At 47.7% G+C, this 15,238-nt stretch overlaps 1 protein-coding gene across 3 annotated transcripts in view; it reads right to left on the bottom strand.

Moving 5' to 3' along the window:
- The window catches only part of Elk (Eag-like K[+] channel), a 318,564-nt gene that overhangs the window by 22,141 nt on the left and 281,185 nt on the right, over nt 1–15,238 (bottom strand). For all 3 annotated transcript variants that reach the window (XM_089543496.1, XM_089543499.1, XM_089543497.1), the window contains one exon: nt 2,946–3,106. In XM_089543496.1, the coding sequence (XP_089399622.1) occupies nt 2,946–3,106 (161 nt within the window). The remainder of the gene's footprint in view (nt 1–2,945; nt 3,107–15,238) is intronic.

The following is a 15,238-nucleotide window of genomic DNA, read 5'->3' as shown; positions in this document are numbered from 1 at the left end:
GTCCTTTCTCCGTGACGCTGTATACCTTCAGCGCGCATGCCACCCTGATTGTTCGGATACCGGTAATGTTATTTTTGGGCGCACTGTTTGGGTTAACAATTGGGTGCGTCGTGCCTGCGATTGCGTATTGGGTTGCAGCGTTATTGTTTTTTTGTCGATGCTTCTTAGTCGCTTGCGTCGCAGCATCAACCCAGGTTTGTCCTCTGTGCTCCCTTTCGCGTTCTGAGTATGGCTTTTTATGACATTATTTACTCCCCTCTTCAACTCCCCCGCTTTGCCACCCACCTTTGGATTGCCTATGCGTTGAAAACGCGATTGGATCCCAGGCTTGGGATTCCCTTAATGCGGTCGCGTGCGCGCGCGCTCCCTTTCTCCGCAAATAATAACCAAAGACGGGCAAATACTAATTTGCAAGTCAAAATACCCCAGCGAAGTTTCTCGTGCCTGCCCGAAGCGAAGCGCGCGAAGGTTTGACGCACCGGGGGGTGCGGATTGCCCGAGGCCCCTGTGTGCAATGCGGAATCGGCACGATGCGCGGGAAACATGCCTGTCGTCCTGCTTTTTTTTTTATGACAGCGATCCTTTTCGGTTAACGTTTAGAAAGGCATTCGTGCGAACCGCCGAGCTTGAAACTAACTCGCTATGCGCTACTTCGCGTGACCACTGTAGCTGCTACGCCATCGTAATGAACGCCGCAGGGTTCGCTCACAGGAAAGGAGGATGTGCTTCTGACTTGTCTGGATCAGGTCCTTGTATCGGTCGTTTTTTTTTTTTCGGGAGCAAAGCGTATTTCGAAGGAACCCCGTGCCATCCCTTATTTCAACGCCTCTTGCTAGGAGCACGTTGCCTCGCGCTATCTTGGGGGCAAGTAGGCCAATACAGCTGTCTGCGGAGGAGACGCGACCCACTCCGACGAGTAGATTGAGGATCCTATATTCTTCCGGATATAGACGCACTGAACGCCGCAGCAGCACCCTCTGACGGCACGCGGTGAACAATACTGCGTAGATGGCAATTAAATCGTCTCGCCTTTTTCCGCGTAACTGTAGGTGCGGTGAGAACCTCGATTGACGCACAGACCACTGACCCTTTGATTTGGTTATCGCTGTGCATGCACAGGCGAATATGTCACACACACACACACACGCACACCCACACGCTCACACACACACACACACACACACACACACACACACACACACACACACACACACACACACACACACACACACACACACACACACACACACACACGCACACACGCACACACACACACACACACACACGCGCGCGCGCGCACGCACGCACACACACACACACGCGCGCGCACGCACGCACGCACATGCACACACGCGCGCACACACACACGCACGCGCGCGCACACACACGCACACACGGACACGCACGCACACGCACGTACACGTGCACACACACACACGCACACGTACACACACACACGCGCGCACGCGCACACACTGACAGAAGGGCGCCCAACCGTTCAAAGCGCGTTGCCGGCTCTCCCTCGGCACCGCTCCCTCGCTCGGCGCACGTCTCGACCTCGTGTGCGCCGCCTCAATTTCCGCCCGCCGCGTTTCGTAAGCGATTGGGCGCGCCGCTGCTGCGATGCGCCTCGGCACCACCGGCCACCGTGCCTTTTTTCTGCACCGATGATGACAGCGTGGATGTCGTTTCGCCACAGGATTTTCTCGCCTTCCTCCCGCCGGGAAGCTTCCCCTCATCCCCGAACCAACCAGCTGTACGCGCCGGCTTTCCCTCGTCTTCCGTCTTCATTTTGGCCTCTTTCTTTTTGTACGACTGGACCTTGCGCTAACGACCTGCTGTCGTGACGCCGTCACATGCCTGCCGCTGGACGGGTTTGTTCGTTTTCTTTTGTTTTTTTTTTTAACTCGAGAAACAGGAAGCCGAGGGAAGATGCAATGGGGTGTGACCAAGTCTATGGGACTGTGTGCGGCGTTTTCAGCGTTGTTCAAAACACGAACTTACGCGTGCACTCTGGACGTCCAGAAGCGACGGCTACACGCACCAGAGAGAAAGAGAGAGCCTGAAAGAAGCTTGGAGGCTCCACAAAGTTCTCGATTCGTTTTGTTTATTTAGGCATGTTGACAACAATAGGGCGTCCGGACCCGATTAACGGGACTGAGCGTTTTGCGACGCGTGACATCTCTTCCGGCGAACGACGTGAAAAGTTCCGTCGTACTCGCCGTCTCTTTCTTTCTTCTTCTGGAGGACGTTGAGCTCAGAAAGTTATTTTTATCTGTTATCGCCGAGGTACAAAGACAAGGCGGTACATTTTGTGAACCGATTTTATTGTATTCTTGTTGGTTAAAAACTTCCTCGCTAAGTACCACGATAGCACACAGGGGCCTTGCTTTGTAGTTTGGTCGCTTAGATAGGCCAGTTTATGAGCAGAAGTCCATGCCTTTAAGCAAAAGCTTTTTTGGCTGTAGATTTCTGTTGTGGGGTAAAGGTCTAGCAAGAATTCCTTTTTCGTTTGGTCATAACATTATTACTGGTTATTACTGGCTGGTTAGTTAATAGATTCCGAATAATTACTCAGTCCAGTGAGAGTTTGATGGCCAGGAATCTAACACAAGCTCTCACCAGGATACCTAGAAGCAGCACGAACCTGATATAGTTGTTGTGGATCCAAGGAACAAATGGCGCGTACCCACATTGGGGATAGGTAAAGAATCTAGAGTCGTAGAAAGGCTAATCAGCCGAAGCTTTTCTTGAGGAAAAACAAAGAAATGAACGAGATAGAGAGAAAAGAAGCAAAGACTCACTGTTTACTTGCGCTCATGTGCGATTCCTGAGCATCGTCACCACCGCGGCCGTCTTCATTGTCATCATACTTATCGCCATCGTCATCATCACTATCACCATCATCATCCTGGCACCGTTCACTGCTGGAGGGATGCACTCACCCTGCTGTAAAGTCCAGCCGCGTTGAGCAGGTCGAAGGGCAGCGCAGCCAGCAGGTCGACAATGAACCAGCCGCGGAGGTAGTTGAGAGCCACAGACTTTGGCTTCGCCACCACCTCGCCCTTCTTGTTGACGAAGGTCGTGCGGAAGTTGAGGCCGATGTCTGCGGCATAGAGAGCAGTGGTTAGAACAAAAAAAAAAAAGGGGGGGGGGAGGTGTGTTGAGATCACATCCGTGCATAAGGTATATCAAGACTGAAGGTCGCCCTAGGCAGCACACAAACATATGGACAGCAATCGACAGAACGCAAGAGTAGATGCAAACAACCACGAGGAAAAAGACTGCAGTCAACTTGCAGTTTTAGTACAGAGGTCCTTTTGATAGACAAGGAATCAAACAATGCGACCTGACTCGCGTAGTAAATGCTTCTCACCTAACTGAATCTATTGGATCGTAAACAAACAAAGCCCTGAGGGCGCTGCGCTGAAATTAAACCCTCAATGACAACGACAGCAATAAAGACCTACGTTTCGCTCTTGGTACGTAACATACTGACAGGTACTGTAGACATCATCGCTATACAGACGGTGTTAGTTTCCAGTGCTTTAATGCGAAAGCAATATAAGGCCCATCGGCAACGAAACCCTGCTTCGGCGTTGACCAGCAGCAGTGGTCCATAAACCTCCAGTGACGTCATCATGGTCTCGCATGACGTCAGCAGTAGACCGTAGACAAAGTGGCGTTCATACACCCCGTGACGTCATTAGCAAAGAAAACTAAAGTTTCTTCTGAAGGTGGGGGAAATTAAATCAAGGACCGTTAAATTGCGAGGCGAGCACGCAACCCTTAGGCCATAAACCACCTTTTTTTAAAAAAAAAAACATTGTATTTATTACAGTGAAATAATATTAAATTTACACGAACTACTACTAATAAGCTTTTACTACTAAGCTTTTTACTACTAAGCTTTAAGGAAACCGCATGAAAGACATCCGAGAAAATGCAGATGAACAGAGGACTAGACGGGAGGTAAGGCTGAGCACGCCGCCAAGGAGTACCACTCCGGTTTAAAGTCTGTCAGTTCACGCACTTCCCTCAGATGAACAATCGTTTAGCACAAATAAGATTTCGCCGAAACAACCGATTCATAGTGCCAGTAAATAATTATAGTTTTTCATAAGCTATGCAGTCCAATCAGAAAACAAACAAACATAAAGAAGTTCATCAACATACTGCCCTCCAGTAAGTTATCGTATACTATGCGAAGTCAAATAAATTCGCTTCTTCAAGGTCCGCTGCCAGACATCAACTGCATCCATACAATTTGATGAAGCAATGTCAAACTGTTTTAGGAGCATCAATGAGGCGGCAGTTCAGAGACGGAACAGAAATTCCCTTTTTCTGAAGCCATGTCTTCACGGGAAATGTTTCCATATGTAGCCTGTAGAAGAAAGTCTTAGTGCTCTGTAAAGTAGCAACATTCGCATCCCCGTAGGTACATCATGTCTCGTCAGTCCAAAGTACATTGAGAGGTATATAGGAGGACAGAAAAACATTGAAATCAAATCATTGCGGAAACGTTTTTGCTACACTGAAAATAAGAACTGTGTTGAAAAACAGACCTAGGGGTATCTGACAGGCAACTTAAGGGTCACGGCTTCGATTTCCCAACCAACTACCCAAATTTTATTCCCAGCGTAATTAATTTCTTTTACATCCTTACTCGTCATAATAACATGTGAGTCATGCTATGACCTTATATCCAAAATTTCGCTCAAGTTTTACTCATTTCCATTCCACAGTTCAACATGTGACGTCATGACCTTCTCGACCAATCGGTATTTTCTCGACAAGCCAACGCCAACAACTACAACGGTCTCTCAGCTGAACGGGAGCTTAACGCTATCGCGTAAGAGCCTTTCCATCGCAGCAAAGAGTTGGAGCACTTGGCGAGTGAAGTGTCACCCACCGTCCTCCCGCGCTAGTTTTATTTCGTAATTTTCATGTGTGACGCTCGTTCTGCATATATAACATTGGCTTCGTTTTATTTCTCCTCGCTGGACGCCTTCACAACCTGTAAACTATGCGCGATTGTGCACTAACCTGCTTTCATGATGCGACGATGCACTTGCAAAACGTAAACAAAGCGAACAACGGGACGACGTTCAGAGCAAGCTGAGCGGGCAAGGGAACCGGCGTTTAATTTCGAAAGCAAGAGGACGACCACATAGTGGCACTGTGCGCCCGTGTAACTGTGCAACACAGGCGGCACAACAGGAGAACTGTGAGGCGCCCTTGCAAAAGAACGTCGGACAAAAAGGGAATACGCGGCAACAGGGCATAGGCTGCGAGCGATGCGAACACGAATATTTACGCATTCATTGCGGCCCGCATGAACTCCCTCCGGGCGCCGCGGTTGCTACACATTATTCACGGCCGCTGTTCAGCGTTGAGAACGCCTCTTTACATTGTTAAAACGCGCCGTCCCTTATGGTAATGATAATGTAACGAGATGGCAGCGATCGTAATAATGAATGTTGTCATATGAGCGGGGAGGTGCAATGTAGTCTGAATGCACCATCGATGCAATATTGAGTTGCCCTTGTCGCTAGTCGGTCTTGGGACAGCAGCACTAAGCATTTATTGAAGAAGTGGAAATGGGACGAGGCTGGAGCGAAGGGCGCTAACCAACAGAGAGAAAAACACGAAGAAATTATGCCTTGCGTTTCGTGACTGTTCAAAAAAAAAAAAAAACGCAGTTCAACCTCGCTATAACGAAGTTGAAGGGGCCCGGGGGTTACTTCGTTACAGCCGCAGCATTATCAAACCCGTGTTTATCCAGCTTCCAAGGAGAATCATCATTCCTTCGTTACATCAATTGCTTCTTTATTAACCGTTTCGATATAACGAGGTTCAAGTGTAGTTCTCACTCGCGGCATTTTCTTCTCTTGAACGCGTTATGCAATTAGGTGTTGTTCGTCTCTTTGGAATACGGATATAGGCATTACTTGGATTATATTTTGTATTTGTGTATTACCCGTGCCTCCTTCAATGTTGCCTGTACTGTAGCGATCCAATAAAAGAAAATAACTGTTGTTTTTGTTTTATACATGTCAGCTTTTTTTTTGTTATGTCGTCGAATGAACCACTTTCTTTTTTTTTCAGTAGAAAAGGGCCTCTTTAGAAGAATGAAATAAAGCCCAAACCTTAATGCGGACAATGTCCAAAAATGCTACCAGGCGAATAGTATTCAGCCCCGTGAGTACGGCGTTATGCTAATAACCATCACGGCTTATAATCCAAGGTCTCAGCAGTTAGCAGCAACAAGTAATCACAAACTAAAAATTGCTTGTCACCTCCTCTTTAACTTTGAGGCATAGTACTGAAGTTGTCATACAGCCGAAAAAAAAAAAACAGGTGATGGTTGGATGGAGTCGATTGATGTCCGAGAAATAAGTGTTAGATTCAAAGCCGGCTCTCAGATGCATATGCCCAGTCCACACGTGAAAGAGTTTGTCGCAATTTAGCGCGATAAATTTAAATGATCAATGAGCTGCCGTGTTGGTCCAGTGGTTATGGCGTTCGGCTTGTGACCCGAAAGATGAAGGTTCGATCCCGGTCGCGGCGGTCGCATTTCGATGGAGGCGAAATGCAAAAGGCGTCCATGTACTGTGCGAGGTCAGTGCACGTTAAAGAAGTTTAACAGAGTACACTGTGGGGCCAGTTGGTCATACATAATCTGAACGAACAAACGTAGCGTTTAAACAGGACACAGAAAGATGAGGACAGGACGGGGCTACAACTTACAACTGAATGAAATCGATAAACGAAAGACACATCCCTTCTCGAGCAAAGACACGCATGCGCAAACTTGAAAGAATGACAAAACAGTGATAATCTAGAAAAACCCGGTAAAAGAAAAAGAGACGAAAAGGCGTGGAATAGCCACCGGTCATGGAGACTGTTTACAAACATTAAGTGCGTCTTAGAAAGTTTTTCTTTTTCCATTAGATAAATAGATGGTGTGCTAATGCGCGTGTCACTACCGCGTTGTGATATTTCATGAGCTTCCAAGATTTCCCTTGCCAATTGATCTTTACCCCTTCCTAAAATCTTCGTGTGGTTCCGAGGGAAAGCAACCTGGGCAGCTCTTGCAATGCTTTGGCAAGTGCTCATCAGTTTGCTGACGAAGCGAAGGTGCGTGTTCACTCAGCCTCACGTTTAGGCATCTGCCCGTCTGCCCAATGTACACACTTTCGCAGCGTAGAGGGATCTGATAAACAATATCTGTGGCGCATGAGACGTGCGGCTTCTTGTGTTTTGTGCTCCACCCTGAATTCTTGACGCTCTCATGATCTGCCAGAGCGCAAAGCTTTGCAAGCTTGAGGGGAGCTGAAAATACCACATCAATACCAAATTTTGCTGCCACTCTCTTCAAGTTGTGCGAGAGCCTGTGTACATAGGGCATAACTTCAAACTTCCTTTTCTGTTGTCCCGGAACATTTATCTTAGATAACTGGATGTGTTCTCTTTCTTTGTGCAACTTTTTCTTTAGAGTTTCTGCGACAGCCACAAGAACATAGCCAGGAAAGCCTGCTTCTTTAAGTCTTTGAACCTGGTTGTTAAAACTACTACCAACTTTGTGTTGACATGACTTGAGGAGAGCCGACCTGAGACATGTGGCTGCTATGCCTCGCTTAATGAGCTTCGAATGAGAAGAGTCGTAAGGTAGTAGCGCTTTCTTGGACCGTGGCTCGTACGCCCAGCAAAAATGACCAACAGAATTAAAATAAAGGTGAATATCTAAAAACTGAACGGAATCGTGAGCCGGAAGTTCTATGGAAAAATTCAGTGACTTCATGATACCTTTGAATCGGGTTAAAATCGAGTCTGTAACTACACTCAAGTCATCTCTAGACGAAAGGTTGAGAAGAACAAAGAAATCATCTACATATCTAAAGACACGTACAACGCGCTCATCGTTGAACTGAGACTGAAGCAAACGTCCAAACTTAGCAAGAAAAATTTCACATAGCACAGGGGCGACACTTGAGCCAATGCAAATCCCACGTTTCTGGACATAGAAATGTTCTTTGTAGCTTATGATTGTAGAATTGAGGTACAGGGCCAAGAGTTCCAGAAATGATTCAATACTAACACCGCATGAATTCTGAAAAGACCTCACCCGCCTCTTCAATACACTCTCTCACAGCAATGAACAGTTCATCGTGCGGCACCGAGTAAAAAAGTTCCTCTATATCCACTGAAAATGCAGAGTTTGCACCGAACACGTCACTCCGTAGGATGTCAACTAAGACGGCTGAGGAGGCGACTTTAAAAGGGTCCACACTACAAAGGCTGTTCAGGTGACGCTGGAGGAACCTGCCTAGACGTGCCTGCCAGCTGTGTCGCTCTGTGATAATGGCTCTGAAGGGACATTCGGGCTTGTGGGTTTTTGCGTTGAAGAAAACTTTCAGTGCATCTCCTTTGCAGTTACTCACCTCCTTCCCCAGCCTGTCCAGCTTGCACTCTTTTAGAAACTGCAACGCCCTACTCTTAGCCTTAGCTGGCTTAAGAAGCGAGCGCTTAAAGTTCTCAATTGCTTTTGTAGCCTTTGCATCATACATCTCCCGAGGAAGAACTACAAAGCCTCCATCCTTATCGGCTTGCATCAGAGACAGCTTTGAATCACGAAAGTGCCCAACGACTTTGTTTACCTTTGTGTGGCTTCTTGTTCTTGTTTCAGACGTGTAGGCCTTTTCGAGAGTGTCAACACACTCCGAAATGCAATGTGTTCTCTCCTCGCCAACGTTTGCTTCAGTCTCAGTTGAACGATAAGCTCTTTGTACGTGTCTTTAGATATGTAGATGATTTCCTTGTTCTTCTCAACCTTTCGTCTAGAGATGACTTGAGTGTAGTTACAGACTCGATTTTAACCCGATTCAAAGGTATCATGAAGTCACTGAATTTTTCCATGGAACTTCCGGCTCACGATTCCATTCAGTTTTTAGATATTCTCCTGTATTTTAATTCTGTTGGTCATTTTTGCTGGGCGTACGAGCCACGGTCCAAGAAAGCGCTACTACCTTACGACTCTTCTCATTCGAAGCTCATTAAGCGAGGCATAGCAGCCACATGTCTCAGGTCGGCTCTCCTCAAGTCATGTCCGCACAAAGTTGGTAGTAGTTTTAACAACCAGGTTCAAAGACTTAAAGAAGCAGGCTTTCCTGGCGATGTTCTTGTGGCTGTCGCAGAAACTCTAAAGAAAAAGTTGCACAAAGAAAGAGAACACATCCAGTTATCTAAGATAAATGTTCCGGGACAACAGAAAAGGAAGTTTGAAGTTATGCCCTATGTACACAGGCTCTCGCACAACTTGAAGAGAGTGGCAGCAAAATTTGGTATTGATGTGGTATTTTCAGCTCCCCTCAAGCTTGCAAAGCTTTGCGCTCTGGCAGATCATGAGAGCGTCAAGAATTCAGGGTGGAGCACAAAACACAAGAAGCCGCACGTCTCATGCGCCACAGATATTGTTTATCAGATCCCTCTACGCTGCGAAAGTGTGTACATTGGGCAGACGGGCAGATGCCTAAACGTGAGGCTGAGTGAACACGCACCTTCGCTTCGTCAGCAAACTGATGAGCACTTGCCAAAGCATTGCAAGAGCTGCCCAGGTTGCTTTCCCTCGGAACCGCACGAAGATTTTAGGAAGGGGTAAAGATCAATTGGCAAGGGAAATCTTGGAAGCTCATGAAATATCACAACGCGGTAGTGACACGTGCATTAGCACACCATCTATTTATCTAATGGAAAAAGAAAAACTTTCTAAGACGCACTTAATGTTTGTAAACAGTCTCCATGACCGGTGGCTATTCCACGCCTTTTCGTCTCTTTTTATTTTACCGGGTTTTTCTAGATTATCACTGTTTTGCCATTCTTTCAAGTTTGCGCATGCGTGTCTTTGCTCGAGAAGGGATGTGTCTTTCGTTTATCGATATCATTCAGTTGTAAGTTGTAGCCCCGTCCTGTCCTCATCTTTCTGTGTCCTGTTTAAACGCTACGTTTGTTCGTTCAGATTACGTTAAAGAACCCCACGTGGCCGAAATTCTCCGGAGCGCTCCACTACGGCGTTCCTCATAGCCTGTGTTGCTATGGGACGTTAAACCCCATAAACCAAAACATCAGGTTATCAACGGTGTGCCGATGACCTCGTCTCGTTACCTGCGCTGCCTACGCCATTGCTTTCATTCCTGTGAACTGCTGTCCAGACGATGAGTTTTCGGTACTTTGTCTAAATACAGCGCTTTAAAAACTATCTTCTGCACACGACGCTGAAGTATAGCGTTACTCAGATTCTACTGCAGGTGGTTTCAGCATGAAAAATACAGATAAGTTCAGGCGCACGATATACGCCATGTGCACCAGGTTAATAGCTACCGTAGTTACCAATGACCGACATCCCTCGCCCTTTTTAGGATGTTGGTTTTAATGGTCGAAACATCTGCTCACCACTGGAATCGCAGGAAGTTTATCAATACAAGGGCCGATAACGCATTAAAATTCTTAAGCAACGAGAACCTCAATCAGGTTTTCGATAGTCACATTACATTCTATCTGTGTCCATTAACATCTACGATAGAAGTTTTATTCGCAAATCTGATGAGGTTAACTGCAGCAGAAAGGCCGCGATAGAAACCACGGCCGATCAGAAAGAAAAACGAAAAAAAAACCGGGTCGATGCCTGACAATGTCATTTGAGGAAGCAACAACAGCCGTCAGCATCTTCTTTCTGTAAGGCTGCACAACATCATACACAAACAGCGATAACACACCACGTTCAGTTTGTGTAGTTAAGTAACGTTTGTTCACGCTGACTTAAGTATTTGGTTTGGTTTGGTTTATTGTGGTTTAACGCCCCAAAGCGACTCAGGCTATGAGAGACGCCGTAGTGAAGGGCTCCAGAAATTTCGACCCCCTGGGGTTCTTTAGCGTGCACTGACATCGCACAGTACATGGGCCTCTAGAATTTTGACTTCATCGAAATTCGGCCGCCGCTGCCGGGATCGAACCCGCGTATTTCGCTTTGAGCAAACTCTCATGCCTGATCTGAGCAAACACTTCTAAGTTGCGTATGACGCGGCGCCTCATATATCTATAGCTCGCTACGAGTAAATGAGTGCACCTCCGCAGGCAAAAGTTAATTCTCATTTTCCATTCTGTTCATCATTTTTAAAGCACGTGTCTCCGTCGGGAGGGTGGCTTCACTCTCTCCGAGGTCTCCTCCTCGTGATCGTGCTGCCTGAAAAATACCGCGCCCTTCTTCACTGCAGCGTAGCCTTGATCCGACGGCCACGCGCTAGCCAGACGGTCGTTGGAGAAGACTCCACCGAGACCGAGCTCCTGTAGCGACGGGGTGTTTGCCTCGGCCCGGACGCGCTACCTCCTGGGACCCGGCCGGCGGCTGAAGCGCGGACAGCGCGGCGCGTATTATGAAGTGCGTGCCACGACGGAGAACGGCTCCCCTTTCGGCGCCGCCCGGAGGACGACTCCGCCGGACGGGAGAGAGAGAGAGAAAAGAAAAGGGAAACGCGGGAGGGATGATGCGTGACCGGTTGCGCTAGGGAGCGGCGTCGCGGCCGGCTGGCTAGCGACTCGGCCTCGGTTCGTGTTCCGCCCACTCGTTTTCCCCTCCTCGGGGATCCCGGTTGCTCCATCAGCCCCGGCCTTGGCCGACATGATTCTCCGCAGTGGCGCGTCTCCTGTTCGTTCAGGCGAGGAGTGCTCGCTGGGAAAGGGATGGGAAAGGGGGAAAAGGGAAGCGGTTGAAAGGCCCCGTTGCTGTTTACCTCGGCCTGTTCTCGTCGTCGCGTCTCGGCTCGTCGTGTAGTGTTCGCGAAATAATGAGACACGGCAGCGTCGGTGAGTGTGCCTGCAGGGCGGGGCCTTGTGTCTTTAGGGAGAGGCCCCAAGGAAGCGGCGCTCGTGCGCTCTGGAAAGCGAAGGGGGAGGCCGGCTGGCTGGAGGCACGTCAGGTGCATCCACGCCGCGTGGGCCGTGCTAAGGAAATGAGAACCTCGATGGGTAATAGGTAAATCAAGTTTGAGCAGCTTCCTAAGTTGCCCTCTAGGGCCGGGAAGAGGCAAGGCAGACCGTATATAATGACACTAGATAGAATGACGTTCGGGGGGGGGGGGGGGGGGGGCGGGGGTAAAATTAAAGAAAAAATCTACAATGCCATACAACTACTTGGTAACCACAGAAAAACATAAATGACTATAATTAAAAAGAAGGACGGTACTACTCCCTAGAGATTAATTTGGAGTAGAACGCCATATGGGCGGCAAGACGTGTTCTAGACGCAAGAGTTGTCGGTGTAATCGAAAATATCATGACAGGTAAAAAAAGAAGGGGGGATAAGAGAGAGAAAGTTAAATATGAAAGATTACAGAAGAACTAAACGAGATTACGGCGTCTGAAAGCAGCATTCAGATTTCCAAGAAAGAAATTACAAAAATTTGTTTAGGTTTATGAGGAACTAATTAGATTACCGCAAAATAAATTAAGAACGACACACATAGAAAGCGCACGTCATCTGTTGTTTCTCCCTCACAACGCAGACTAACGTCCTTGTCGTTTGAAGGCTAACAAAACAAAAAAAATGTAGATGCCGGAATACCTTATTAGCCAAGCGGCGCAACATTTGTCTCTCCAACAAAAGCGACGGAATGTCTCCGAGCTACGGGTCTTTCGTAAACTCTCGGCAAAGAAAACACTATCGGCTACATAAAACATGACAAAACGACTTAAACGAACCAAGATAAACGGAACAGTGGGGCCTGCCCTCTAGGGGAGCGCTGTGAGTATACGCAGAGCGCAGAGGAACAGGGTGGTGGCAAGCAGCGGCTCATCAGCATCACTCTCGATAGAGGCGGCCGAGGGCGCCACTTAATTCTCAGGTCGGCGGCGCGAACGCACACACACACATGCACAAAGACGCCATCCTTTCTCGCTCCATTTGGCGCCGGGGCCTGGTTCAGCGTTCCGAGAAACAGAAGGCACCTTGTGCCAATAGCCGGGCGCAGTCAACCGAATCGGGCCGACCTTGTATATACAGGGTGTGCGATCGTACCTGCTATTGTTTGTTCGCACATACGCGCCTCTCGGCAAACACTGCTCGCCTTACTTTGTGAATGGACAAGCGTGGCGTATTGTTCACACGATGGCAGGAGCGATTCGATACGTACCGCTGGGGCTGAACCGCTGCCTCGTAGCGAAAGACGGGTCTTCTCGCCGCTTTATCAAATGACTAATCCTTCGCTATGTTTGACTGGAGGCTAAGTTTATTATGGCTTGATATGACTTTTTATACGGCGACATTTTTCGCCACCGGTAAGTGGCGTCAGAATTTTATCACCTAACCAAAAGCGCTGCATTCAGATGGAGGCCAAAGAGGATGCCATCTTGGTAGGCCCAAGTCATAAGAACCGCGCGAGTGGCGGAGCGAGCGCAGTCTAGAATGTGCCACCTGTTTTCATTGCTGCCGTCTTTACAGCCCCTGAGAGGCTGAAAAGTGTGGCAGTTTTCTCCTCCTTCTGCTCTGTCCTCACTCGTTCCATGTCCCTATAACATGACGTCATCATTTGAATGTGTTTAGATGTAGTGGAGTGTCCAGAGAATACCAGACATGGGGGCAAATGGCAAGTGGTTAAGGAAGCTGGATATCCACGTGTTGGCTATCGTTATACCGAAAAGAACACAGTCGTCAGCCCTTAAAAACCTGTCCTTAGGTACGGGCAAGTCAATCTGCGCATATCTACCATAATAAAACGCCCAGAAATAATTAAATAAAGGTCTTACATTTCGTTCAACGACACACTGAGTCAGAAGAATCGAGAGAAAACAAAACAGTTAAAAAAATATCTCATAGACCCCTAGCTACATTATGTGTGGCCAATGCTCTATAGCATTAAGGGCTGTTGATGTCTTTACCCTCTCCCAAATATTAATCACCCACAGACACTACTGCCTCCGTCCTTGACCCCATAAACAGTCTTGCCACTAAAGGTGAAGCAGTTCTAGTGCTATCACATTAAAACCTAAATGTATTGAGTGCATTTAATGGACGGCAGAGAATCAAGCACTTATGATAGTCTATCATGCTGTCGAAATCATGTATAATTTGCGTATAGGTGATTACGACTTCCCTCGCCTGTCAAGCCCACCAAGATGTACCAAGATCTGCGCGAATAGCGTACTGAAAATAAAGGAAAGCCAGTAACATGGCCAATGGGCTTGGGACAAATGCGAGGTGGGGAGGTGGAACATCAGCTCGTTTCGTTCACTAAATGCCGCTCCACTTCACACCACGTCGGGTAGTTGGGGACGATGTATTAGTTAAGCTGCGTTCAGTTAAACTAGGTGGCTTCGCGAGTAATAGCAGCCGACGGACATGTCACGACGGTTGCCTTTTTCAGAGCCCCTTTCGGGCTTCCATTCCAACTTCATTTCCTCCCCGGCGAACTGAGTGCGTGCACTTCGCTTAGTCCTAAGCCGGCTTCCATTAGTGCTTCCTCCGGGGGCTATCCTTTCTTTTTTTTCGGCATAACCCTAGTGCTATTTGTGGTTAGCTATCCTTTTTTAATTTTTATTTTCATCTATTCTTCTGTCACTGACGGCGGCGAAAGCATGTCTGCCACTTAGCGCAAAATGCGTCTGCTCCAGGCGCAGGTGACAGCAAGGCGGGAAGCCCAGCACCAAGTCAAGCCAAGTCAAGCCTTCTCCGCCTCTGAGCAATTCTCCTGCCTCTGCTTCCTGTGAGCGGTCAGCCTTTCCTTATCTTTTATTTCTTAAAGATTCGCATTGCTCCCTACAACAATGTCGGTGCTGTACCTAGACGCAGGCTTTCGTTTATATATTTAATAAAAATCCGCAGCTTTCCAGACGTTTCGCAGGGGGAAGGGGGAAGATATGAAATAACTGAGGCTAAGCAAACTACTCGCGCACTTTTGTAGTAACAGATCAAACTTATCGCATGTCGCTATCACAAATAAGAGAAATGGAAGAAAAAAAAACGCGGACTCACATATCCGCGCACATTACGGAAAGCTACAAATAACCGCTTCCAGAAACAAGAAAAAAAGACTAGCAGTTTGAGACGAATGATAAAATTTCCAGCCCATGATGGTCCTTACAAAAAGGTAGAGAGAAGACTCTTGTTTTGTACCATCTACTATGGACCTCTTTGAAAGTAATCGAGTTATGGAGAAATGTATTTAGGAGCTGAGAGGTAGTCGCC

The sequence above is a fragment of the Amblyomma mixtum genome, chromosome 5 (genome assembly GCF_055824585.1).
Source record: "Amblyomma mixtum isolate Tamu chromosome 5, ASM5582458v1, whole genome shotgun sequence".
Lineage (NCBI taxonomy): Eukaryota > Metazoa > Arthropoda > Arachnida > Ixodida > Ixodidae > Amblyomma > Amblyomma mixtum.
Note: the sequence above shows the minus strand (reverse complement) of the source record. Positions and strands in the feature narration are given on the sequence as shown.